Source organism: Lutjanus erythropterus, chromosome 20, assembly GCF_056507025.1.
Source record: "Lutjanus erythropterus isolate fLutEry1 chromosome 20, fLutEry1.hap2, whole genome shotgun sequence".
NCBI classification, from domain to species: Eukaryota; Metazoa; Chordata; class Actinopteri; order Lutjaniformes; family Lutjanidae; genus Lutjanus; species Lutjanus erythropterus.
This window is the reverse complement of record NC_139336.1, coordinates 32,112,475-32,140,049: the sequence shown is the minus strand read 5'-3', so window position 1 is coordinate 32,140,049 and position 27,575 is coordinate 32,112,475. Positions and strand designations below refer to the sequence as shown.

At 41.3% G+C, this 27,575-nt stretch overlaps 1 protein-coding gene across 1 annotated transcript in view; it reads right to left on the bottom strand.

Annotated features, from left to right (window-relative positions):
- The window catches only part of rasgrf2a (Ras protein-specific guanine nucleotide-releasing factor 2a), a 37,062-nt gene extending 9,753 nt beyond the window's left edge, over positions 1–27,309 (bottom strand). The window contains exons 1-16 of the mRNA XM_084745981.1: positions 26,617–27,309; positions 11,683–11,789; positions 9,141–9,288; positions 8,732–8,821; positions 7,757–8,010; positions 7,582–7,661; positions 6,193–6,386; positions 5,981–6,090; positions 5,775–5,893; positions 3,882–4,045; positions 2,677–2,743; positions 2,436–2,572; positions 2,259–2,341; positions 1,861–2,109; positions 1,283–1,375; positions 307–815 (exon numbers count right to left, since the gene is read on the bottom strand). Coding sequence (XP_084602107.1) covers positions 307–815; positions 1,283–1,375; positions 1,861–2,109; positions 2,259–2,341; positions 2,436–2,572; positions 2,677–2,743; positions 3,882–4,045; positions 5,775–5,893; positions 5,981–6,090; positions 6,193–6,386; positions 7,582–7,661; positions 7,757–8,010; positions 8,732–8,821; positions 9,141–9,288; positions 11,683–11,789; positions 26,617–26,895 — 2,683 coding nt within the window. The 5' untranslated portion in view covers positions 26,896–27,309. The remainder of the gene's footprint in view (positions 1–306; positions 816–1,282; positions 1,376–1,860; positions 2,110–2,258; positions 2,342–2,435; positions 2,573–2,676; positions 2,744–3,881; positions 4,046–5,774; positions 5,894–5,980; positions 6,091–6,192; positions 6,387–7,581; positions 7,662–7,756; positions 8,011–8,731; positions 8,822–9,140; positions 9,289–11,682; positions 11,790–26,616) is intronic.
- Between the last annotated feature and the right edge of the window lie 266 nt (positions 27,310–27,575).

Below are 27,575 nucleotides of genomic sequence, written 5' to 3'. Positions count from 1 at the left end.
GGGTTTTATCTAGAACCCACTACAAGAGTTCTACTGAGAATGTTTTTATATTGCAAGGGTTTTATAAAGAACCCACCAAGGGGGTTCTATTTAGGACCCATTTATGTTCTAGGGGGTTGTATCTAGAACCTACCCAAGGGTTCTTTGAATGAAAAGGGTTCTTAAGGCAATTTTCAGTTTTACCAGAACCCTTTACGAACCCTTTTCATTTAAAAAAGTGTTCTTCAGAAACACATGGTTCTTGGTAGAATGTCGGTCCTTCAGGAGGAACCCTTGTGGAACTCTTATTTGTCTGAGTGTACATACCCCTGCGGATGCTGCGTCTCAGCTTCCCACAGAAGGCGTCGAGGCGAGGCAGCTCCCCGCTGACGTCCTCCCCTGCAGCTGGGCTCAGCTCCGGGGAGCTGGGACCGCGGCTCAGGTCCAGCGGGGCCTTGGTGCAGATGGGGGGCGGCGAGGACACCCCGGAGGCCTGGGGGAGGCTGGGGGAGCGCGTGGCGGTGGGAGGAGGGGAGGAGAAGCCGGAGGGGGCCCTGGTCGAGCCGGGCGGAGGAGAGGAGATGGAGGGGCTGTGGCTGGAGGTGGGCGAGTTGGCCGCAGAGTTGGAGGGGGTGGTGGACAGGTCCAAGGCTCCCGCCTTCCCGCTGATCGGGGAGCTGAGGGACAGCTTTCGGCAGTGGACGGGGGACGAGGTGCGAGAGGGGATGGAGAGGGGAGGAGGAGAGGAGAACTTGCGGCACAGTCTCGGAGATTTGTTGTTCAGGGGGTCCGTCCCCCACGAGCCCTGGTTGGTGGCGAAGAAGAGCTCCAGAGACCTGAGAGACGGGAGAAAAATTACTGGAACACCACTGTGAATAATTAAATGTCCTGCATAGAAAATGTTATGGTACAGCCACAGCGTCCTATCACTGTTTCAGTTTGCTCGTTTCATTTTAATTAAATTTAAAATTCATGCCGAATGTTCTCCGAATGACCAAGTATCTGTTTATGAGTGGTAAGAAATCATTAATAATCTTGTAGAAGGAGCAGATGTTTAAAACGGTTAAATTGAACAAAATGTTAATGGAGTTTGGCAGCAGTGAGGTAGGCAGTTACTGAACTCAGTCTTGCTCATCCTGCGCTCCTGCAGGGATCCTGCAGCCTGCATGAGCTTCAGTCTGGGGATCATTAGAACAGTTGGTGCAGCTGTTTGTTTATTTTTTTTTTTAATGCACAGGTATTGGAGTGGTTATCAAGGAGGACAAAATGTTATCAGAACCCGTCTGCTGCTGTTGGTATTTACTTGGACTGGTCCAGTGCGAGCTGTGTGATCTTCAGACTGTAGTCAGGACAGAGGGACATGATGGACAGACGATCACATGAATGTTGCTCGATCCTGGGACAGTGACAGGAGGAGGAGGAGGAGGAGGAGGAGGAGGAGGAGGAGGAGGAGGAGGAGGAGGAGGAGGAGGAGTGCATGGCAGGGTGATAGATGAAAAAAGGAGGTGAAAAATGAGGAGAACAACAGAAAATGTGGAAATGAAAAGACGGAGTGAATGAAGGCAGACATGCATGAGTCTGTTAACATGAGAGGAGGAGGAGAAACATGGAGGAAGGATGAATATGTGCAAACAAAATGAACACAATCACAGTGTTTGTCTTGCAAAATAATGACTTAGTATTTCAAATTCATGAGAAACTTAACTTATATAGTCATTCATTATTTTGAGATCTGAAGTCATTATGTTGAGAAAGTTTTTCATGATAATAACTTACAGGATCTTTTTTTCATCATACTGGCACGAATGAGTTTGTTATAAATAAATCAGCTTCCTGCTGACAGATTTCCCAGCAGGAATGCTGTGACACTGTGACACGTACCTGACAGGTATGGAGGTAAACGGCTTCTTGTAGATGTCGGCCAGCTTGTCGATGACGACGGCGGCCGTGGTGAAGATCCTGTACGTGTGCAGGAAGGTGTTGAGGAAGTCTATGGAGAGGAAGCGCAGGTCCGTCAGCCGCTCCAGCAGCCGCTCCACGCTGGCGTACCGGATCTGCGGGACCTTGCAGGAGTTCAGCGTCTTGCTGAAGCAAATGTCGACGTCGTCTTTGTGCAGTCGGGCATCAGACCTTCAGGAAGAAAAGTACATGTTAATCACCGTGAGACAAAACTACTTTTATATATTATAGATTATAAGCTTGTCTAATCTTCACTGCTTAAATTTGAAATATTACTTTTCTCTACCCCCTTCAGACGATCAGAAATCCTCTTTACTTACTTGATCATGTGCGGCACAGAAACTTTAGAGTTCTCCTCAAACACGCTGGTCATCAGGCCGTTACATCGGATGTTATCGATGCACTGAAAACAGAGAATCACAAGTCCACACTGCTTTACTTCACTCACATCAGCACAGCGAACCTTTGACCCAGCGGCTTTAAACACTCAGACTCACCTGACTGATGTCGCTGGTCCACGCTGCCTTTTCCTGGCGAGACGGAGCCAAGAGGACGACAGAGAAGGACTGACCGTCAGGAGGCTCCACCACGATTTTAAACTCCAGGTGGTTGAAGCCTTGACCTGCCGCGTTGTCTGTACAGGGAAACACAGAAGTCCACGCATCATTTAACAGGAAACACTGATGTTTAGATGCAGAAACGTCAGGGTTTGATATGATCTGGTATGAAGATACTCACAGTCTTCATCACTGGCATCCAGTTCTTCGATCAGAGTGCACTCGATCAGAGACAACGTCCCTCCTTGCTGTTGATGGAGAGTCAGATGTAATAAAGTGTAAATTCAACATCTGATTTGCACTGAAAGAAAACCTCACTAGGAAGCTATTTTGAGAGAGAAGTAATTTCATGATTTCATCTTTTTTGGGGATTTATGAGGCATCTTTACCCAGCATTCATAGTGTAAAACACCTGGGACTGGCCAATTAGCCATGTCTGTGTATCAGACAGAAACAGACCACGACAGAGACAGAAAAGCCCATCTGAGGAAGCGGATCGGCCGGAACGCAAATGGCTTGTTCACGCTACACGTTTGAGCAGCACTCATAAAGAGAGAAGAGAAAAGAGAAAGAAAAAAAAAAAGCACCGCCCCGCACCTGTTTTTTTTTCCACGTCTGTGACATACTGCACAGATTCAGACAATGAAACTGCAGTGACAGGTGTCCTGCTGCTGATATTATGTTGATGTAACTGTCAACAGATCAGTTTTAATGCGTATTTTTGCCGAGATCCATATGCATCCCGTGGAAAAAATCCTGTGGCTGCAGCCGTGCCTGATGCCACGCACATGTGCCGCTCAAGTGTGTAGTGTGAATCAGCTGTAAACGCTGGAACCAATCACCATCAGCTTGAACATTTACTCATACTTCTTAAATTCGGCTCCTGAGAAGAAAAATCCTGAGACTAATTTGAGCCTAATTTAAGATCTTAAAATGTTATTGCACTGATGTTAAATTTATCTTAAATAATCAGCTCCTGAGATAACTGTGAGAAAACTTGGTTGTCTTAAATGTGATCTTAAATTTGGCTTAGTGGTCAAATTAAAGTCTTGTTGCTCCATATGGTCGTCAAGGAGAAACCTCTGAGACAAATATGAGCTCAGCAAAAGATCTCCTGCTTTTCTTTTCTTTTGTTTCGCTCCTTCTTTCCTCTTAAAGAAGAGTTTCGGACAAACAGATGAGATATCAGTAAACTCAAAATAAGAATATCATTTCGTTTTCTCCTCAGTCAGAGTATAATTGCAGAGGGATTGTGCATCCTGTCCAGAAGCTCACCAGGTAACATGTTCATTAACGACACACGAAGTTTTGGGGTTTGCATTGATTAAACACCTCGTCAGGACGGTTATTAACTCCGCTGTATTTAAAGAAACAGGTGCGACTGACCTTGAGCAGGTGAAGCTTTCCTCCAGATGTTCGGGTGCAGATGAGGAAGTGTTTGGTGAACAGGAAACACTGTCGCTCTCCTTCCTTCCTCAGAGACAGCGAGCCGAGGCGGACCTTACTGAGCATGCCCCGCTCACTGCTGGACGGCAGCTGGATCAGAGAGCCTGCACACGGAGTCACAGTCAGGAGAGAGCGGGGATCATACTGAGAGAGCTTATAACACATTTATAAACACATTCATAACACTATATAACAAAGAAGTAAGCAAGAAGCATAATTTTACAGGATCTATAAAATACCTGCAAAAAAGAACATGCTATATAAAGAATCCATAAAAGAGGCAGAAGATAAGTATAAAAGATATTAAAATAAATTAGAACTAATAAAATGAGGCCATGGGATTTAGATTACATGTTGTTCTTTATTCATCTGACCTTATTTAACAGCTGTTATTTGGTGACCAGTCATATTAACACCAGAACATTTCTTATTTCTCATCACTGGTTTGATTAATCTCAGGTCAGGGTTTCCCCCCCGGTGTTGCACCAGGCCTCAGTTAAACCCCCACGGGGCCTAAGCATTGGGGAAATTTATTTTTAGTGGATATATTTTTAAATTTGAAGCACTGACTTAACGCAGGGCTCTCTGAAATCTGTGTTACGACACTATAGAACCGTTCCTTAATGCTGCCATCAGTCCGTTGCTGGTCCACGTTTGCTCCCGACAAAAAAACCCTCCACACATCCGCCAGCCTCCATCGAAAGCTACTCACCACCGGGGCTGACAACTTTGCATGTGTTTTTCAGAGTTACGTTTTAAGTTTCTGTGGTCCTCAGCAGACGTTCAGATTTCAGATTGGGCCGTGGTGTTTGAGATCGGCTGGGTTAGAGGATTTAACAATTTTTTTTTTTTTAGCATGGAGACAGAACTGAAACAGAAACTGTATTGTTTTAAGAACAGCAGAAGAAAAAGAAATCATGAACATTGGCTACGTTTACATGCACACAATACTCAAAACATTTTTGTATTCTTATCTTTAATTTCTCTTACTTTTTTTCATACAAAGGCCTTGTATGAACACGTCACGTCAGATTCAACAAACACTCTTAACTTCAGATAAGACTGTGTAAATGATCCTCCTGTGCGTATTTGACTGCACATGCAGGAGACTTGTAAATTAGCATAATGAATGCACCAATAATACCATACATGGCTGCACTTCCTGCTCCATGTGTCACATGCGGCTGTGCATACTCTGAACATGGATGCTTCTTTCCATCAAAATAGTGTTTTTTTTCAAAGCTTTCTATCAGTAACAGACTTGTTTGAGAGTAAAAACTCATCCTCCCTCTTTCAATCATTTAATCTTAAAAAGGTCAGCATTGTCAGATCTGTGCATTTCCAAAAACATGTTGATATCAAATGTTTAGAATAATGTTTAAAAGTAGGCAATAAATTTAAGATTTTCTTTTGTGCATGCATCTCTACCCCAGTCCTGCAAACTGTGCAATTTGGTTTTTTTTACAGCAGAGCAGAAGAGGTTGTGTGCTACAAACTGCTGTAAAAACCCCACCTGAGACGCATGTTCTGAATTTGCTGCTTACGTGTCTGAAGAACGCTCCTAAAACCAGAATAACACCAGCGTATCCCACGTCTTAATGAGAACATGCAACATATTGCCATGCTCTGAATATTAGTGGAAAACCAGTGTGCATGTGAACGTAGACACTGTGACGAAGCGTAAAAATAAAACTGATGTGACTCTACAGTAAACCTCCAACCAACATCGGCAACTTTACTTTAAAAACCGGTATGTTTCCAAGTCAAATGAAAACAAAATAAATAAAATTAAATAAAAGATCAACAGAGACAGGTGATGAAGAGGAGGCTCACCTTGCCTGACGAAGGTCTGACTCGTGTCTAACAGGATGTCACAGCCCTCGACGATCATCCTCTCGATGGCCAGGTTCTTCCTGATGTTCTCGGTGTCGCTCACTTCGTCGTGCATCATCCTGACAACACGACCGTCCGTCATTAACGTCCACGTTATCGACATATTTATGTTTACACATCTGTGAAACGTGAACACACACACTCACTTCGACAGCTCCTCCAGTTTGGATTTGGCGAACTCCAGACTCTTTCTCTCCACATGTTCATGAGGTGTGTGTGCCAGCAGCTCGTGAAGAGTGATGATGTATCGTGGAATCTAAAACAAAAAGTAAAAAGTTTGTCTGAATGCACTCATGCTTTTTCAACACCATTTTTTGTTTCTCTTGATGAAGTGTGTGTGTCCCCGTGTGAACGGTACCTGGAACATGGGATAAGTGAGAAACGTCTCCAACATGCGTCCCTCGCAGGCAGCGTTGGACTCGTACTGTTTCAGCAATTTGTCGAAGTCTCGGTTCTGTTTGCAGTTTGCCAGAACCTGCAGGCTGTACTGGTGGTTCCGCACAAACTCCTGGTAGATGTTGAGCATCGGCAGCAGGATGTCAAACAGGTCCGCTGGGTGTGGGAAAAAAAAAGAAAGACACAAAAAAAACATTACGAAGGCTGAGATTAAAGGTGTCATAATGAAGCAGACATCAGCAAAACAACATGCATTATGATTTTTAGACTTTGTTTTCAGTTCTGTCAAAAGATGGAGGTCGACCCATTTTCAGATCTGATATCCAGCAAGTTTAAAATGATCAGAATCAGTGTGTTCTTTAGTCAAATTGCAGATTAGGTACATTAATTTAAAAATGAATGACGTTGGCTCTGTTGCAGTGGCCTCTCTTTTTTTAATTTTATAAAACTTTGTTAGTTCTTTAATCTATTAAAGTTTTCTATTTTTTTAACTTAACTGAGAGAAGCTGCAGGCAGCTCCCTCCTTTTTGTTTAAGACCACATCAAACAGTTCTATTTTAGTTAAGCCTATGCTTAAAATAAAGTTGTGTCATTCTAAATTTTGATACAAAGTTTTTCCTTTTTTTGCAATTTCTGTTTACAAAACAGAAGTAAAAAGTACAAGACAAAGAACATTCAAAGTCAAGCTAACTAAGAATCAAAACTAGACAAAAAGCAAACAAAATCAAAAACAAAACAAAAAAATATTTTAATTTTTGCTGCAACTGTATCTTGGCTCCAAATATCTGTTTCCTTGATTACTAATAATGAGTATCAACAGATTATTGTTTTTATGCTCTGAAAACTGTCATTTACATGTTACAATTTTTGTTTAGGCTGCATGTAGGCAGGGATGTGAGTAGAACAAATACTGGGAAAAATCTGGAATCCTGCCTTTTGATTAAACGCTCATTTTGATCGACTTTCTATTTAATATTGAAATCGCGACATCCCTATAAATGATATAAAAATAATGTCATCAGAGTGTGCTTATGAACATGAGAGGAAGGGACAGTTTGAAAACTTTGGTGGTGTGTTCAAGGACCCTCTGATAATTTAAATATGTGGCCAGAAGCACTGCCTACACAAACAACGTGGCTAAAAATTCAGATCCAGATGACGAACAAGACACAAAAGCACAAAATGAACTGAACTTTGATAAGACAAACAAAAAGGATAATTTCTCCCGTTTCTTTGCTGAGGAGTTAAAGAAACCATACTGTTGTTGGGAAGGTTGGAGTAAAATCATCTTTAATGTTGCAGTAGCCTAATGTATTTGTAAATTACAACTAATCAGCTCTTTAATACTCACCCAGAACTAACGTGGGCCAGTTGGCGATCCGAGCTTTGAGACCTTGGTGGAAGATCTCGTGCAGAAACATGATGGTCTCACTACAGAAGAAGAACTGGTCTCAAAACACTTTGTCACTATAAACAACATAAAATATTAAGCATTCTACAAAAAAAAAAAAAAAAGATGACGGTACCTGTTGAGGAAGATGCTGCTGACGTCGTCGTGGCTGATGGGAGGCTTCTTGGAGCTGGCGGCCATGCGCAGCGGCCGGAGGAAGCAGTTGACCAGGATGGACAGCTGGTGGACGTACTCCGTCTCCGCCTCCACCATGTTGAAGACGATCTGGTTCCTCTTCCTCATGCTCTCAGCGTGAGGGGAACAGATGTAGTCCTGGACGATGATCTTCCACTTCCTCCGGCACAGCCAGCCGCGCATGAAACTCTGAACCTGCAGAGACACAGGACAGTCGGTCAGGTGTCTCTCTGCAGTCTGGTTATCTAGTTAACTATCTAGTCTAGTCTATTATTATTACGGAAGCTGAGAATGGCCATGCAGGGTCAGTTTAATTATTTTGGCTCTGTTTTCTCGTGGTCACATGTTAAATTATCTGTTGTCTTGAGAAAACAAAAGGCCGATTTCTCGAGATGACGAGACGATTTATCACAAGAAAACGACTTATTAAGACCATGACGTGCAAATGATGCTCTGTGGGAGTTTCAAAGGAAACCGTGTGAACTTTTTATGAACTTTTGCCATTTGTTGTAAGAAAGTTTTCCCTGGTGATTTCACATGAGTGTATTTATATTAAGGCTAATTATTGCAAGGCCGGCTCATTCAGTTGGCAGCTCATGGGCCTTTAACAACCTTAATCCAGCCTTTTGATCATCATCATATGAAGATGATCACCTCTGCAGACGACTGACAGAGTTATAAACACTAGTCATGGCTTTGTTGTTGTCAAAGTATAATGTGTGTATAATCGTGTGGCTTCAGTGTCCCTGAAACCTGCCTGAGCTTCCAGTCTGTGCAGGTGGGCGGGGTCCTGGACTGCAGGACCCATTTCTGAACGCTACGGCGTTTCACCTTTAGCTCTTCGTCTTGAGATAACAGCATTGAAAAAAACTACATGCACGTCTGTTCTCTTCTTCTGTAGAAAGCGACACTTTACCTTCTTGATCTTTTTGATATCTGGGTCTTCCTCCTCCTGGTTGCTCTGGTACGGCTGCATCCTCTCCTTGGTTTTGTTCAGCACTACAATCTGGCACAACAACAGCCTCCATGTGAGGTTAAAATATTCATGACACCACTTTAGAGGTTCAAAACAACAAATATCTCTTATCGCGTGATAAGGAGTTAATGGTCTGGGAGTCACTGGAGCCCTGCTGTGCTTTAATTTAAGACACACATGAGCTCTGAACTCGAGTGTTTTCCCATCATGCCAGATGCATTTGCATGCTTTGATCTGCATGTGCTCCATCTGAGCGCCTGTCCACGCATGCATGCCCGTGTGAGCGCGACAGTGTGTGTGTGGATTTATGTATGCATGCACACGCAGATGTGGACGCACTCATGCATACCTCGGCTTTCAGCCTCTCGATCTCAGTGTCCTGGTCCTCCAGCTGAGTGCGGAGCTGATTGGCTGCGACTTTCTCGGTCTCCATGATCTGGACCAGGTGGATGTACTTCTGCATCAGGATCTCACGCTCGATGATGATGTCAGAGTAACTAAAGGGAGCGTGGGAGAAGGACAGGAGCAGTGTTTGAAGACAAGACAGGAGAGTTCAGTTCAGTTCATGTTTGTCACAAACTAGAGCTCAATAAACAACTCAGGCTGCACGACGTGGTAAACTGTGATATGATTCATGATCCGTGGGATTTACTGTCGAGATCCCGATTCTCTTATTTTTCAACCAAAATATTTATTGCATGAAAGAACGCATCAGGCATTGTTGCTGCCAGGTGACCGTTTTCACCATCAAATTGCTTTAATAAAAAGTCAGCAAAACCCAGATTTGTCAGTTTACAGTTATTCCCCTTGCCTAGGTGGAAATGTTTTAAAAAGATGTCGTTGTCTGAAAGTTGACAAAAAATGGAAGTTGACTGGTGTGAAGCTGCTCCTCAGATAGGAGCTAAAGTGACACTTTAAGGTGAAGTAAGAAAAAAATCTTATCAGATTTCATGTTGTAGACTTTCTAATGATTATACAGTATTTTAGTTCAAGAGCAGAAATGTGACGGTAACATTTATCTCTAGAAAAAAGTGCACGACCGCGCGGTTGAGTTGCTCGCTCAGAGTAAACTGAACCTGCACTACTCCATTATGATAAATCCAACACCGAGTGTCTTTGCTTGAGTCTGTTGACCAATCAGAGGCTGTATTCCTGACTTGTTGACCAATCAGAGCCTGTGTGTGCATGTCTGTAGCAGCTCTGATCTAGAGTTGGCCGACTGGACAAAGATATCGCCTATCAACCATGAGCCGAAACCTTTGTTCTTTTTGGTCAATTTTTTGGGCCACATTTGTCAATTTATTTTACTAATGTAACGGTCTGCAGCGTGACAGCTGCCGCTCCACAGCACGCTCAGGACACACCCACCTGACCGGACTATGGGTGCACCGAGCTGGGTGAGGAGTGAGAGGAAAACAGTCTGCAGAGTCAGACTCTTTACACTCTTTGGGAGAGGTGATGAAGCTATCGCCAGTCGCCGGTTGATTGGCTGATGATGGAAGGATGGCAAAAAAAATTTTGGCAAAGAACCCCTTATAGTTCTAGTTAGCACCTTTATTTCTAAGAGTGTACAGTACTTCATTACACTTTTGTCTTGATTTTTTAATTGCACTTGAACATATTGTGATTAATTGTGCAGCCCTAAAACAACCTATACTTGAGAAACAGATGGGTATAAACTGCTATATTACTGCGCAAAACTGTATCTGTTAATTTAATATTCCTAAAATTATTGGCAGATTCATAAAAATTGTGTAAATGTCATTCTGTAACAATGCTGCGTATAAAATGACACCTTTCAAGCTCCTGAAAGACAGTTCTCCTTCTCTTTTTGTAAACTTAATATATGTGTTGATGTATAAACAGACAAACAGCCTGATATGTGTAAAGTGTCGCCATGCAAGAATAAACAAAGGCGGTTCGATGTGCATCAGATTTTCTGCTGAATGTCGAGATGAAAAGAGGAACGACAGCAGCGGAGAGGCGGAGGGGAGAGGAATAGAGGTCGAGTGGCGAGATCAAGTCTGTGATGTAACCAGTGTAGCAATACAGCACCAGTGTGACCTAAATGTGAACCGCTGCGAGCAGAACACGTACACACACACACACACACACACACACAGAAACACAGTCAGATGTTAAACAAATATGGAATAACACGTGGTAGTTATGTCAAATGTGCATCAGCACGAAAAGAAAACACAGAGCAGAAAAACAGTTTGCGTCTCCTGCAAGTTATTTAACAAATGAATTCATGAAAAATTCAGAATAACTGTGAGTTGAATATTAAGGACATTTAAAGGAGTAGTTTGGGTTTTTGGAAGCTGCGTTCTCATCCATAATCAGTGTATTAACTACAGTAGATGGAAAAAAAATCAACATCAGTTTAAATGTATGCTATATTTAGAATATTTTCATCGCTTAACCTTGTTTCCAGACAGCCTTTCACGGCAGAAAATCACCATGTTTTAGACCAAATTTCACTCTCTACAAAGCAACCAAACTCCATTGACAAAAACAGCGATTTTACCTCTCAGAATATGTGACCTGCTGGGCAACCGCAGCCTCGATCTGTGAGGTCGTTTGTGTTATTGCGTGAGTTTGGTGTTTTAAAAGTTTGGTTTGGATGCACCAAAGTGACACAATGACACAAACAAACTAACAGATCACGGCAGTGACAAACAAGCAGCTCCTGCGTTCTTCAAGGTAAAATTACTGTTTTTGTGAATGGAGTTTGGTTGGTACAGAGGGCGTGACGTGTGATGACGAGAAGTAGCTTTAGATAGGAATGATCAAGTAAAGCACTCACCTCCTAGCTGTACTTGAGTAAATGTACTCCTCTGCAAATTAAACATTAAAAACGTGAAATCTTGATTTGAGTTTTTTCTTACCTGGCCTGCTGGATGAGCTCCACCCACTCATTGCAGTCAGACTCCTCCTCGGTCCGAAGCTCCAGAGGTTTCTGTCCATCGTGACCAAAGATGACCAGGAAGTAGTGCTGCAGGAGAGAAAAGAGACGCAGAGAAACCAGGCGTGATTTTCAGTTCATACAAGTCAACACAGAAAATATTTCAGTTTTAACTTCACTACAGTTTTTGATAACTTCAGTCACTTTGTGTTAAAATTAGATCAGTAGGTTAAGACTTTATTGATCCCTGGGGGTAAATTCACAAGCTACCCTGCAGGATAGAAAAGAATTAAAATCAGCTCAAATTTCAATATTTTTAATTAAAACTATTTAATTTTTCAGGCACTAAAGTTTATCTAAAGAAGAAAAATAAATTATCTTGACTAAACATTATAGGTCTGCAAAACTTTTTAAAGTTTATTTCAAAGTTCAAACCTAAAAATCTATGGCAGTGCGTTATTATAATATTAATATTAAAGTGACAAATGCATTAATGCATCAATAAGTAGATTTCAGGAATATAATACACATGATTCTGCATAATGTGCTTTTACTTTTGGTAGATTTTTTGGTGCTAATAGTTTTGTACTTTCAGATTTTGAATGCAGCCAATTATCACATAATTAACCATGAAGTTTAATAGGTAATTTCTAAGAAATTTCAAATACAGCACTTACCACCTATTTACCATAAAATTATGGGACCTGCGCTACCAGTATTTTACAATAATGTTTTGTTTTTATTCCTGTGTTACTGTAATTCAGAACAAGAATTTCCTGCAGGATTAATAAAGTATCTTCTATAATTTCTATACTGTGTTGCTTTTACTCAAGTAAAATATTTCAGGACCTCTTCCACCCACTGGAGCTCAGAATATAATATAACATGCTGTTTGTGGTCTTAAAAGTCAACCAAGTGTGTTTGTTCGTCCCTTAATACTTTCTGACTTCCTGTCTGTGTCTCTCAGGTTTAATCCCACTGGTTCCCACTGAAGACATAAATCTTAATTTTCTCAAACAGCTGGCCACTGTAGTGTTTTTTATCAAACGTTTCTCAAACAGGAGGAAATTGTGCATTTGTGCGGGACTATTTTCAGCGGCGGATTAGCCCACATTTGGTGCTCTGAGAAGTATTTGGGGCAGCAGGACGGTGTGTGTGTGAGACCGAGTCAAAATAAACTCCAGTGTGTGTTCATGGGACGGTGAGGCTCACTGATGTGTTTGTACAAGTTTTTATTAATGAAAATATGTTGTTAAATATCAGATTTTATTTAAATGCTTAGATGAGGATGAAGATTTACTGAAGGGAAAATGAGGGCGAGAGAAGATTTTTGGGTGTATTTTTCTCCATCATCACTGATGAAACTTCCTCCATCACTCGGTCGTGTCCATTTACACCCACTCTGCTCTTTGCACTGAACGATCCATCATTTTAATTTCACCAAGTGAAGCTTAAACATCGACATCACCAAGATAAAAACACAAAAATCGATGTTACAAACACTCACAGGGGCCGCGTCAGTACACGTGAACATTAAGGTCAAACTGATAACATGAAGTGAGGAGCCAGAGCACTCTGAGAGTCAAAACTGCCCTGATATCAACATTTCAATCACGGTGTTGTAATGAGGACTGTGAGGATCGATGCTTCCTGCAGCAACAGTAATCCCTCTTGCATTACGCTGCATTATCTGCTCACTTTACGTTGGTACAGTAACCTGATCCAGATCAAGACATCCATGACTCTGGTGCTCGGTTATTAAAGGTGTTCAGCAAAGAAAAAGAAATGACATTTAAGAAGCTGAAATCGGAGAATTTCGACGTTCCTTAAAAAAAAAGTTATTGTGAATTTTGTGATCGTTTAACAATCGATTAATCAATTAATTGTTGCAGCTCTGCCTGTATGTTTCCAATATAAGCAGCAGAATTTCGCTGAGCGATCTGCGTGTTTTTGCATCATGTTCAAAACATTCAACACGGTGGATCGCTTCATTTTCACACTAAACTGTGATGAAAAACAGACATTTTCTGAAAATAAGTGTTCGGCGAAATTCGTGGATCATCCGTGACCGTTGACTTCCTGCGAACCGTGAGGTGCGAGCCGTCCTGCAGCTCTTTGAAAGGGTCACGTCTTCCACGAGCGCCACGATGCCTCTGGGTTATAACCTACATGTCCACCCTGTCTTCATGGCACCGTGTCCTGCCTCTCTGTCAAAACACATCAGCAGACGAAGCGTCACGTCACAGCACGTTAGATCACCTCCAGCATCGCCGCGCCGATATCAATGATCTAATTAAGTGACTTACATGAGTGACTCTGACAGGTCTGTGGTTAGTAAAAGGATAACGTCGAGATGTGACACCACCTTTCTAACAAACATGAAGGAATGAAAAAAATATTCTGATATTTGAAAACAGAAAAATTAATGCATACATCTCACATAAGATGCTGCAACGAAAGAGAATTTTCCATTTCTTCCATTTAGGACTTAAAAACAGCACGATAAATCATCTTTTATGGCTTCTTTTGGAGTGAAATTGTACTTCAGCACTGAAAATTAGAAGAAACTTAAATAATGGGCCGCATGCAACAACATTTTCTCATTCTTATCTTAAATTTCTAGGGCTGCAGCTAACGATTATTTTCATTCACAAAATAGTTAAAAATGACAATCAGTGTCTCCCGAAGTCCAAGATGACGTCCTTAAATGTCTTGTTTTGTCCACAACTCAAAGATATTTAGTTAACTGTCAGAAAGGAGGAAAGAAACCAGAAAAAAAAAATCACATTTAAGAACATTTAAGACTTTTTTCCTCAAAAAAATGACTCAAAATAATTAAACTATTATAGTTTTTATAGATTATAAATATACTATATAGATTATGGCATATAATAATAATAGCCAATTAATTTAATAGTCCATTAATAATCAATGAACCGTTGCAGCTCTATAAATTTATCTTACTTAGTTTTGTACGGTGAGCTCGTACAAACACGCCATGTCAGATTCAGCAAACGGCAGCGGTGGAAAGAGTACTGAAAATCTGTACTCAAGTACTGTGACTTCACAATTAGAAATAAAAGTACTGGTGTTAGAAAAACAAAAGTAAAATAAAAGTACAAAGTATTAGTTACTTTTTAACTGTTGGTGTTAAATACATTATCAATACCAGCTCTTCAATCAAAGAGGTTTCTGTTTCTCCAAACCTTCAGTCTAAATTAAAATCTCCTAAATCACTGAAGAACAAATCTGTTCGTGCAACTTGTTCTTGCATGAGGCCTAACGTCTGGATCAGGTAAGAAAATACGGCAATATCATCCTGTAACTTTAAAATTATCGTATTTTAACCAAAATTATTGGACAAACAAAGAACCTGTGAAGAGGCCGGGATACGACACAACGAATCGCAAAAGTGTTCCATGTGCTCCATATTACAGGGAGGCTCCGTCATCTACACAACACGGCGACAGATTATCGCTTTACACAGAATCGATCGCAGTCGATCACACAATCAATCTAACCCGTCAAAATAAAAGCCCCAGACTGTATCGCTGCTCTAGCGATGGTCGCTCTCAAACAAGATTTTGTTGCAGGATTATGGAAATGTCAAAATTATCATACTTTTTCTTTTTTTTTTTTTTTATAATGGTCCAGTTACGCTCAGCTGATTGCCTCGAAGTCCCCCGACCCATCCCCACAGATTATAAACTATTCAGTTGGTTTTATATATATTTATAAGTTTTGTTTGTTCTCTTGTTGTAATTTTCTTAAAGTGTTCTCTCGACATCAGTCTAAATGAGGACACTCCCTCAGTGATTCCTCCAGATTCAATGACGGTTGAATGACTGAATGAAAATGCTGATAAAGAGACTTTTTTTTTTTCCTGTGTTTTAGTTCAGTTTTTTTCTTACTGAAATGAATCAAAAAGTAGACAGATGTACCTCATTGCATATTTATTTTACGCTCCATTGTAACATGTGAAAATATACGTGTCTCTGAGGCAGCTACAGGAGAAAGTAGGCCTGTATAGTAATGATGTAACGATAAGCGGGTGAGAGACACTTGCTAGCGTGTGCCGGCTACGGACCAGAGAGAGGCTTAAGGGCTTGTTTGTGTGTGTGCGTGTGTGTGCGTGTGTGTGTGTGCGTGTGTGTTTGGGGGGGTTGGGGAGGGCAGGGTTTACATAACCACCAAGGCTTGTACAGCTCCTCGCATTGCTAATGCGGCTTCCCCAGCCACAAGCCTGCTTTAAGCTGGAGGATAACAATGAGAGTGAGACACACAGACAGACAGACAGAGGGACAGACAGACAGACAGACAGACAGAGGGACAGACAGACAGACAGACGGACTCAGGGAGCTTTGAGCCCTGCCTCGTCCTGCACTCAGCATCGCTGCGTCCACTCACAAGGATCAGCTCATCCGTCTGGACCGCACAGACACAAACACGAGAGCTGCCGTTACTTGCAGCCGGATTGAGACTCGGCATCACTTACAACGATGTTCCCGAGTTTGAATCATCCGCTTCACCTCGTCTTCACTCACACGCAGCGCTGAGGACACAGACTCATGTCCTGGGACCGAACAGGGACGCAATCGGCTGCACTACTGTTCAAACTATGCAACAAATATTTTCTCTGTGTTATTAACAGGTTACTTTAAAAATGTATTCCCATACAGTCACTAATTACCTGCACCTTTTGATAATCTGAGTCAATTTTGAGGAAAAATTCTCTGATATCAGCCTCTTAATTGTAAATATTTCCCATTTCTTTGCGCTGTTATGACAGTAAATTTCTGAGTTGTGGATAAAACAAGACATTTTTCACCATTTTCTGACATTTTATAGACGCATTAATCAACAAAATAATTGACAGATTTATAGACTATGAAAATAATTATTAGTTGCAGCCTTGAATCCAAGTATCACAATATTAAAGTAATGTAACTGAACTTTTCATCATTGATTAATCAGACAATTATTTTCTCAATTAACTGATTTGTTTGTTTCATTAACTGTCAAAAATGGTAAAAAAAAAAATGTTGATCAAAGTCCAAGATGGAGAGGAGGAAAGAAACAAGAAAATATTCACATCTGGTCGGGGATGCTCTAACATCGATCCCCTCCAGTGCTGCATCCTGATCTCGTCTAGTTTCCAGGCGGAACACAGCCAAAGGCTGAGACGCAGCCCTCATTTGCGATTTCGATTTCTCGGTGATTCTGTAGGAATTGTAATTTTGGAACTGGTTCCATTTTAGAACCGGTTCTCAATGTCCCTTTCTGATGCAGTATTCCCTGTCCAACCGGCCTCCGTTGATCACAGAGGCTGTAACTCACAGGACTGCTGACTGAGCTAACTTGCTAATGGCAGCTACAGGACAGTTAGCAGCAGCACATCAAGCAAAAACAGTAAAATGTGTATTCAGTTCAATTTTTCCTGACTTGTTCATGTTAAATGGCTGTTAATGCACTGAATTTCTTGGTTGTGTTATTCTTATGTAACTTCACAGGACAGTAATGTTCTTGTGCTGCTTATTAGTAGATTTTTATTTACTTTATGAGGTTGATGTACGAGTTTGACACTATGAGAAAACATGGGCTATTCATAAGACAAGGAACACACACACACACACACAGAAAAACATCCATAGTTTCCTCAGAATTTAAAATATCCAGATTACTCTGGGACATTTCCACACCTAAACCACCAGTCCTGACCCAGAGAGATGAAGTCCATTTAGTTCTTTTCTGTAAACGTCCGTTTTTCATGTACTGCAGTCAGACAGAGACAGACAGATCCCACTCACAGTACAGTAAAAGGTGGGCTACAAATAGCACAGGTACCAGCAGTGTGTAGTCGATTGTGTGTGTGTGTGTGTGTGTGTGCGCGCCGTGCAGTTGTGTTGACTTGGTATTCAGACAGTGACTGCAGGCAAAAAGACCAGCAAGGATGCTATTCTTAGTCGAGCACAGCAGCATCCCAGAGCGCCGCCACGTTAGCCACAACCTCACAAACACAGACAGCGTCACACGCTCACAGTCAATACTACAGAATACAGCGCTGATATTCAGGAATGTTCTTCGCTTTTAAACATCGTCCTGATCTTCGTCCCCTTGTTGTCCATCGTTGTCTTTATGTGACTGTATATCAACACTTAAAAAACGTCTCCATCGCTCTGCTCTCACTTCAAATCTCTGCGCTTCCACCTCTGTCAACTTCCTGTGTGTGCCACAGCACGCTGGCCACTTCAACTATCAACCCTCATCACCATGGAAACACATCAGTCAGGTGGTGAACGCCTGAGTAGCCTATAGTGGGCAGCTGCATTAGCATAAAGCAACGGAGGACAGCGGGAAGAAGAAGAAAAAATAAAAAAAATCACCTGTTTCCACATCTGTCCCGACCTTTTAAAATAAAAGCACCAGTTCAGTTTAATTTATTTTTGACTGTTGAATGAGAAAGAGCTGTTGTGTGACTGACCGCACAGACAGATTCAACAAGAAAGCTAGAGAAAAGAAACAATTCGCAGAAAAAAACTGGAATACAGGCACTGAAATATGGATTTGCAGTTCCCATTTTGTGTCAAGTATGTTGGATTTTTTTTAATTATACCTGAGATTATAAACTGTACTGACTAATGTTACTTATGATGCCGCAGCCGGGGCAGAGAGACCTGCAGCCTGGGAAAGACTTAAGGAAAAGACCACGGTTTGAGTTCAAATAAATATGCTACGTTATGTAAGTGACGCAACGCAGGTAAATCTATGCAACTTAAAACTTTTTGTCTCATACTGATGCACAAGATACTAAAGGGCACCTTGTGCATCAGTATGATGATGCCAAGGTGCATGAAAAAACGTTGGAATTTGGTAACCTGGGAAAGAAAACATGAAAAGATGAACCCACAGAGAATTGTAGCTTGACTCTGCAGTTCTCCTCAACAGTTTTATTGCCTCTCAGTTCTTTGTTTTGGTCTTTATGTCCAACAACCTTCCTGTTTTGCTTCACAGATAAACACTTCCTTTCTGGCACCAAACAGCAGACAGACAGAGTTTGCAACTAGCGGATGAACATTTAGCAGCTAAAGTGAATATTAGATTTGAGTTCAGCACCAATGACTTCACTTAGACTGGAGTCTTCTGACATGAAAACACTTCATACCTTCTGCCTTCATTTACTAAATCAACTAACGTTGAAGCAATTTATTCCCGGTGAGTAATCGCTTAATTCTCCAGATCCACTTAAAAAAACAAAAAAAAAAAAAGATTCGACAGCAGAGAACCATGAAGAACCAACGTTGCGCTACTGAGCTCCACTTGGAAAAAATGATGCCGAAGATATTTTTGTTCACCCTCAAAAACTATGAGACGGTCAACGAAAAAAGGTCGAAATTTACACACAAACTTTCACCTTCGTCCAACATTAAAAGTTGCCGAAGTCGAGGCTTTGTTGTTAAAATGACATCACGTTCGGTGAAGAGCACATTATGACTTGTTTAGGACCCAAAACTCCAACTTGCTTGTCTCGACTTTGGGACTTGAGTGCAAAAACTTATACTTCCTGGAAGTGTCACCTAAACTTGTTTGCGGTCGTCTTAAATGTCAAATAATCAGAGACTATCTGAACGAGTTTACCTTCACCATCACCGTCACATCAACAGACCTGAACTAAACTTGAAAAGTGCTTTTCTCACAGACCGCTGGTATCCGAGGATGACGAGATTAACGACACTGATTCCTCTTGTAAGATACAGATCATAAAGTTGTTCCTCTCAGCACGACACAAGCGAGCGCACAAAAACAATCACAGGCCTGTAATTCGGCGACTTACATCAGCTTTCACTGTGGCTTATGTTTCCAGTTCATTAGGCAGTAAATCACAGCGGTGAATTTTTTATTACCGCTCGCTGTTGTTCAGATTTAATAGCCTATTTAACTCACATTAGACTAATCCAATGACACGGGATGTTACAAACAATGTGAGCTGTCAGGTGGAGCCTGTTTTCACTGCCTGAATAAAGATCCGACACAAACTGCTGTAAAGTTACGACACCTACATATAATTTCTATAATTTATTAGTTATTTATTGTGTTATGCACCTGTTCCCTGCCCTCACATGGACTAATAAGACAGTAAAAATACAGCTGTGGTCAGGAAACAAGAGCAATATGCTTCCTACATTTAATATGAGACGGCAAACAAAAACTCCTCTCTCGAGATCAACCAATAAAATCTGACACAGAAAAGTTTCCCCACGTGAAAAACTCAAACTCGTCCGACCAGAAGGACCAATCAGAAATAAAGGACATTCTACTAAATCATCACAAAATTTTTTTTCATTTCATTTCATGGGCTTATGTCGGGTCTGGTCGTCTCTGGTCATCCAGTCGTACTTTTCTCATTCATTTTTCTCCCAAATTTTGTTGTTACCAATTCAAATTCTCCTCATGGATTGTCTGTGTCTCTGCAAAATGTCAGGCTGTAATCAGGTTCGGGCTAAAATATGCTAACGGGGTTTGGGTCATGTTCGGATGAATTCCCTCGTCGGGCTCGACTTTTCCGACCCGATTAAAGTTCTGGCAGTCGGCCCTGAGCAGGACTGGGAAACGTTGGATTAATTTTTTGTGAGTTAGACTATTTCACACAAATAAAAACTGACCAAAAAAGAAAATTAGACACCTTATCCCCAGGCTGACTCAGGCTTATTACAGTGGTGTTTAAATGTTACCATTAAATATTAGGCAGAGGTCAAATTTTACTGTTAAGTGTTCAGTTTCTTATTAGATTCAAACTATTGTGTCTGTTATTAGTTTCCATAACTAATAAGTGGTTAAAGTGAAACAGATAAAAGTTTAAGAGGATGAGATGCTCACAAGTTCAAAGAAGCACTTAAAGTTTTAATATTCAGATCAATACACTGATCAGAGTGATGTTAATGAACACGATTATTATATGTGATTGAATAATTAATGTTGCTACCAGAGTGGACATCAAATGATCCCAGTTATCAATTGTTCAGGAGTGCTTTGATGCTCTCTGATGCTTTTGTCTGACTTTAATGGAGCTCCATTTTAAAAAAGCTCTGCTCGCCGTCAGAATCACAGAGACGACTTCATTAGCTGCACATCAGACGCTGACTGTTGGTGTCATGAATCTTTGTTGCTGTCAGTCTGGACGGTGGATGTTCCTCCGCTCGGGGTCACAGACCTCTGCATCTCCGTACGCGAGGGACTACGCCATGAGTCACCGACGTTCGTGAATCTGAATGACTGTTTTCATCAGATTTTATTCAGTTAATTGTCTCAGCCTCAGGATTACAAAAACTTTAACAAAATCTGCTTTATTTGTAGATGAAGAAGTGCACCTGGGGGTATTCTACAAAGAAGCAAAATCTTTTTGGAGCTCAAACTCAAGTGAAACATCACTAAATTATAAAACATAAAAGTGCACAAAGTGTTGATGAATGCCAGTAAAATGACAAACCTTATAAAAAAAAAAAATAAAAAAATAAAAATATGTTTCGTGTGAGAACAACATTAAGAAAACTTTCATTTTGTCCTGCCTCGCTCAGTTACATCTGGCTTCTCACCACACCTTCAATAAACACTTCTGCCTTCAAACATGGCCGAACAAGACGTCGCTTTACTTGTTTTTATCATAACCGGACCCTCGGTCTTAATTAACCGACGCCTCTGGAGGCTGTTGATTGAAAGCAGCTCGGTCTGTCCTTTCTGCTCTGGTCTCCCGGCTGAATATCACTGCCAACGTTCACAGCGGTGAGGAGTAAACAGGAGCTCCAGAGCAGGCAGGCGGGCAGACAGCCCCCCGTGGCTCTAATGCCAAGCTGTCACCCTGTGTGGGTCACAGCTTAGCAGCACCGTCCTCATTCACTGTCTTCAGCTTTAGTTTGTGTTTGTTTGAGAGACAGAGGGACAGTTTGTTACTAAAGAACAGATGATTGACTGAGTCTGCATGAAGGACAAACAGCTGGTTTCTCTCTTAACCATTTTAACAAGGTTTATCAGATAAACAAAACTGGAGATAGAAATTATTATTTGATCAACATAACTACTTAATCCAGTATAGAAGTTTTCTAAAATATGCAGGCAATATGGCAAAAAATACAAATAAATGTCCTGTAATTATTTGTCATTTATCCCTTTAGCTGATCAATAGAAAATGTTTCAACAAAACTTTTGATTGCACAAACTGCTTTGTGCAAGTTAGTGTTTGTGTGTGTGTTAAAGTTTAAATGCCAGATTACTGGGTTGTGTCTTCTGCATCCTGTTACCAGTACTTAAACACATGACAGCAGGATTCACAACACAGGTGAGGCGTTCAGCAAACATGTAGTGATAAAACACGGCGCTCTGTCAGCTAGTGTTTGAGGAATGTGAGCTTTAAAGGCCAGTTTGATCATTTGTGTCGAGCTACACAGGCAGTCGAGACTCAGGAGTAGTACCGGCATGTGGTGGTCCCATTACGGATTCTGATTAACTCAACAAAACCAGTCACACCAGAGGGACACAGATCTACATCGATCCTCGCCATCAGGCCCATAAACAATGAAGAATAAACAATTAGGGGTGTAACAACTCACTCATGCATCGGGCTTTAATGTGTAAGATACGAGTGCATCCGTTCAGACGGCCTGTATCTGTAAAAAGCTGAACGTAAATCAAGAAAAACAAAAATCGATGCAGCACTAGCTGCTTCGGTCTGCCTGCACCGCTCTCGCTGCCTGCTGCCTTGCTCACACAAAACAAGCGCTCCCCCCTCCCTCTCCTGTCTCTCCTCTTCATTCCTCTTCAACAGACAGCGAAAGAACTGCACTGTGTCGCACCACCATACTTTCATAACACGCAAATGTGGAATATGTTTGTCACCAGGAGAGCAGGCAACACGTAGCATCACTGTTCCTCCACACCCCACTTCATCTACACGGTCAAATTCAATAAAAACATTTAGGCTACAGTATCTCATTTACACACGAGACTCATAATCAGATGTTAATGTCCTTTTCTCTCCGTCTCTCCTGTTACTGCTGTTAATAAAACTATGAGGATTCCTTGTGGCAACTAATAGTACAAATCAAAATGTAAAGATTCACACACTGCATTGTGACAGGACTGAATCACATCGTACCAAACTGTTAGCTTTTATGTCGTTGAACATGTAACAAGATGTGCATCGAATCATCTCAATGAATACGATACACACCCCTACAATTAAAATTCTGATTTTTGGGGGGTTTTTTTTATGACAACCTGGAGAAGTTTTTCCTTAAAATGACAGATGATGTTATATAGGTTGTTTTTGGAGTAAAGGCTGCAGCGAAATAACTGAAAACTCTGTTATCTGCAGACGAGCAGCTGTGTTTCTCTGCAGGAGGAAGGACTCAGGTGTTGGTTGCTGGCAAAAGAAATTGATGAATAGTGACTATGCAGATAATGCAGGGAGGAGAGCAGGAGAGCACAGATGAACAGCAGAGAGAGGGAAGTTAATCCAGACTGAATTTATAATAAAAGATTCAAAAAAACGTATACTTAGCAAGTATGAAGAAATTTATTGAAGTTACCTCAAACTTTGACTCTTATCTTCAGGAACACCGACAGTCTTGTGACGGGGACACAAAACACAAGGCTTAACCTTTTGCTTCACTTTCTAAAAGAGCCCGGCCCTCCTCTGGATTATTTGTTGTTTTCTCTGACTCTCCCTTTGACTAAACACGAGTCTGCAGCTCTGTGAGGCTAAAGGGGAATTTTACACATCAAAGTGTGTCTCCGGGTCTCGAGGAGTTCTACTGCAGACGTGGAAAAGTTGTTAAAAGCCTTAAGTGGCTCCAGAGGGAGCTGTGTGAAGTCTCAAGTGATGTCACTTGAGTCAGCAGGCTGAAGACTACAAGGTTGAAGATGAAAACAATCTGTTAATGTGGAGTGAGGCTGTCAGCAAGATGTGCATTATATTAGGGCTGCACAATTAATTAAAATTTATAGAAATCACAGTATGGCTTTCTGCAATTTTCAAATCGCAGGAGGTGCAATATTTGCAAAATAAAACAAGAAAATCCTACTTTTTGTGCCTTAGACTTGGACTTTGGGAAAAACATTAAGAAAATAATCGACAGATTAACTGATGATGAACTTGATTGTTAACTGCAGCCCTACAAGGGTTGGGCAACTGGATGAATACAAAAACAACGTTTTCTTGCCTGATTTTTACAGCGATATTTGTCATTTTATTTCACTAATGTAATGTTCTGCAGACCTGCAGCGACACAGAACACATCCAGTCACCCAGAGATGAGTGCACTGAGCTGTGTGAGAGGTGAACAGCCTGCAGAGTCTTTACACTCCATAAACTAAGAATTTAATTCAACCAAACCAGAGTTGGTGATTGTTGGAAGACTGAACAGACTAACAAAGACGGTTTTGGTGAGTTTTTACATGTTTTTCTGTCAAGTTTGGATGAAGCTTGTTTTATGAGGAACCGAGTTCGTCTTAGTTTGTCAAAGAGAAAATTCAGGAGGTGAATGTTTTTATTTCTCTATTTAAAAGGAAAGTAGAGTTGAGAATATTTAACTTCTTGACACTTTGTGAGTTTATTTTTTTTATTAGGCGCAGTGTTTGTAACATAGTGAATTCTCCGCTTGCACACGTCTCCCGGCTGAGACTCGAGAGGACGGGAGGCGGGAGGAGGACGAAGACGTCGCCGATCCCTGATGGATGGGCTGACGACAGTCGGTCGGAAAATTTTAACATATCACCCGACGTCTCATATCACGATACAATATGATATTGATATATTAACCAGCCCTATAACAACAAGGACTGAAGTTAATTGTCATGTTTATTCTTGAGCTGTAATGTCTATAAAATGTCAGAAAATAGTGAAAAATGTCCATCTGTCAGTCTGAAACCCAAAGATATTCGGTTTAATATAATAATACACAGAAAATAATGGAAAATCTCCATATTAATATCCATATTTTACCCCTGGGCAATCCTTATTGTTGAGCTCTGTAAAGTCCCTTAAATATCAAATCTTGACAGAGAGAAAGAAACTGAAGGCCACCTGGAAACATTCATCAGTCACCTCATGTGTTTCAGCAGATTCTCACCTCACTGGAGCGTATGAGCAGATTAACTGTTACCACACCAAAGCTGTGACTACACTACAACACGTCTGCTTTTTGGCCTCAGTAAACAGTGAAGTCATGACCGAGTCGGAGCATCACAGGGAGCCGACGAGGCGCGGCAGATTACCTGCCCATCGATGACATGATCAGACTCCACCGACACGACCCGGCTCGTATGAAGAGTGAAATAAAGTGCGTAAAAGAAAATGAATCCACATTCTGCAGCCGCTGAAGGGATGAAACACATCTTCATACCCTGCAGCGGCAAAAACAGGAATATGGGTCATTTAAAATTAGCCTTAGCTTTCACAGAACAAATATTTTTAGGGCTAATTCTGTTTGCAATTAAATTATCAATAGCTAACAGGCTTTTTATGTTTATCTCACGACAAGAGTCCAGGATGTTACAGCCTGATGAGAGAAGATGTGTGCAGCAAATTGGGTTTTATCAAATATTGCACTTCCTACGATTTGAAAATTGCAGCAGACCAGATTGCAGGTTTGATAAAATTTCTATTAATTGTTCAGCCCTAACTGTCAGTATCTCATCTATGTCTGTATAGAAACTTTATTTAAACTGAATTATTCATATTTTTCCTGTATTTTGGCTTTACGTTTTGTTAAACTGACAAAATGAAAACGTACAGCTGATTTTGCATGCAGAGTAAAAACTTTAAAAGTGAAACTAAAAAAGATGAAACAAAGACTGAAGCAAACATCTGGAGCCCAGCTTCGTTTTAGACTTTCTAAGCATTAACTGCATTCATTTCTGTCTTTGTTTTGGGGTTTTGCGATTTATCAGTGATATTTGAAAAATAAATATTGATAAAAAATTAAAAAAAAAGAAACAAAATGCACAATAAAGAAACATAGCACTTTTTTCCCCTAAATTTTTTTATGAAGATCATGAAAATATTTTGTTTTCCGCGCAAACTCAGCTGTTAGTTCCTGTCAGTTTGACAAAGTATTAAACTGACAGGAACCAAAAATAGAAGAAAAACTGTATTTATACACACAAACACAGAGGAGTTTACATGTTTAGTAATTTATGCCAACTTGTTTTTATGCCTTTTTATTTGAAAGTCCACAGTCTGTCAAAACAAATCCCTGGAATATGAATAATTCAAGTTTTTATGCTCTGCAGACTGTGATACTGACCACTGTTACTACTAAAGTGTACAAAGCTTTACTGATGACCATCAAAATATTATTATAGAACTGTTCAAGTAGAGCTGTGACGATTGATTGATTATTAATCAATTATTAAATTAAACAGCAACTAATCTGATGAATCCAATAATTGTTTTGAGTCATTTTCTTAAAGAAAATGTGTCCAAATTCTCTGATTTCAGCTTCTTAAATGTGAATATTTTCTGGTGTCTTTATTCCTCTATGGCTGTAATCTTCTCTTTTGTTTTTTGTTTTTTTGTTTTTGTTTTTTTTTTTTATAACAAAACAAGATATTTGAGGACGTCACTTTGAGTTTTGGGAAACACCGATTGACATTTTTCACAATTTTTCTGACATTTTATGAACCAAAATCGCCAGATTAATCGATAATAAAAACAATAGTTAGTTGCAGCCCTACAGTCAAATAGTCTCACTCTTAATAAACAGAAATAAAGCAGGAAATGTAAGAAATAAAACTATATTACAGACTGTTAACGTGTAAAGTGATATAATTAATGAAAATGTCTTTAAACTAAAATGTGTGTAAACCTTTAGCCTAACTGGTCGAACTGGTCTCTCCCTCCTGTCCCAGTGTTCCCAGCGCCCACCTGCTGTTTCTCCAGCGGCTCCTTGCTGATGGCGGACACCTTGGGCGCAGGTGCCCGCTCGCACGTGCACCCCTCGAGCAGGTAAATCCCGGACGGCCTCGTGCTCTGGTCGTTCTCGAAGTAGAAGAGCACGTTCTGGTAGAGGGCGAAGAACTTCTCGGTCCAGCGGCTGTTCTCCGCGCTCTTCTTGCTCAGGAAGCCGCGCTTCGTGCCCTCTTTACGCGCCACCACCGACAGATACAGCGCGTGGCCCTCGTTGTACCGCACGCCCTTCTGCATTTTTATGTCCGTTATTCTGGTGCCAACTTCAGACAGACACCCGGGGCATCACATCACATCCCCCGCCGGACTCTCGCTGCCGTTATTTTTAGCGGTGGAGTACCGGAGAGAAAGCGGTTAACGTGTCCGTGTGCAGGGGGAGGTAATCCGGGCTTACCATGGTACAAAAAGTTGGAGAGTCCGCGGAGCAGCGCGCATCACTCTCACCAGCTCACCGGCCACACGGACGCTTTAATGCAGAGCTTCCCTACCGAGCAGAAAAACACTTCACGACGTCTCCATGATGCTCCAAACTTCAGGACGAGTCACCGAGCGCGTCTCCGTCCCAGAGTCGATCCGTCTGCAGCGCCAAACAGAAATAGATTCAGAGAACAGACGGTGAAAACAGAATCACGGCGGAGATCAGCGCTAATCGGCTTTGACACCGACTTAAAGAGACAGGTCGCTGCCGCTGCAGACCGCCGCGCGCTGCTGCTGCCGTCGTCTGCCTGTCAGAGCGCACGAGCCTGCAGGAACGCCCTCGGTGCAGGAGCGCGTGAAGTGGCCAAAAGTTTAACTGTAGCGTCAGAGCCGGAGCGCACAGGTGTGATGGAGAGAGAACATCCACGTTAGTTCAAAAGATCTGAAGGAGACGCTTTTTAAGTTCGTCTTAAAGAACTTAAAGAACTGCTGACATGTGA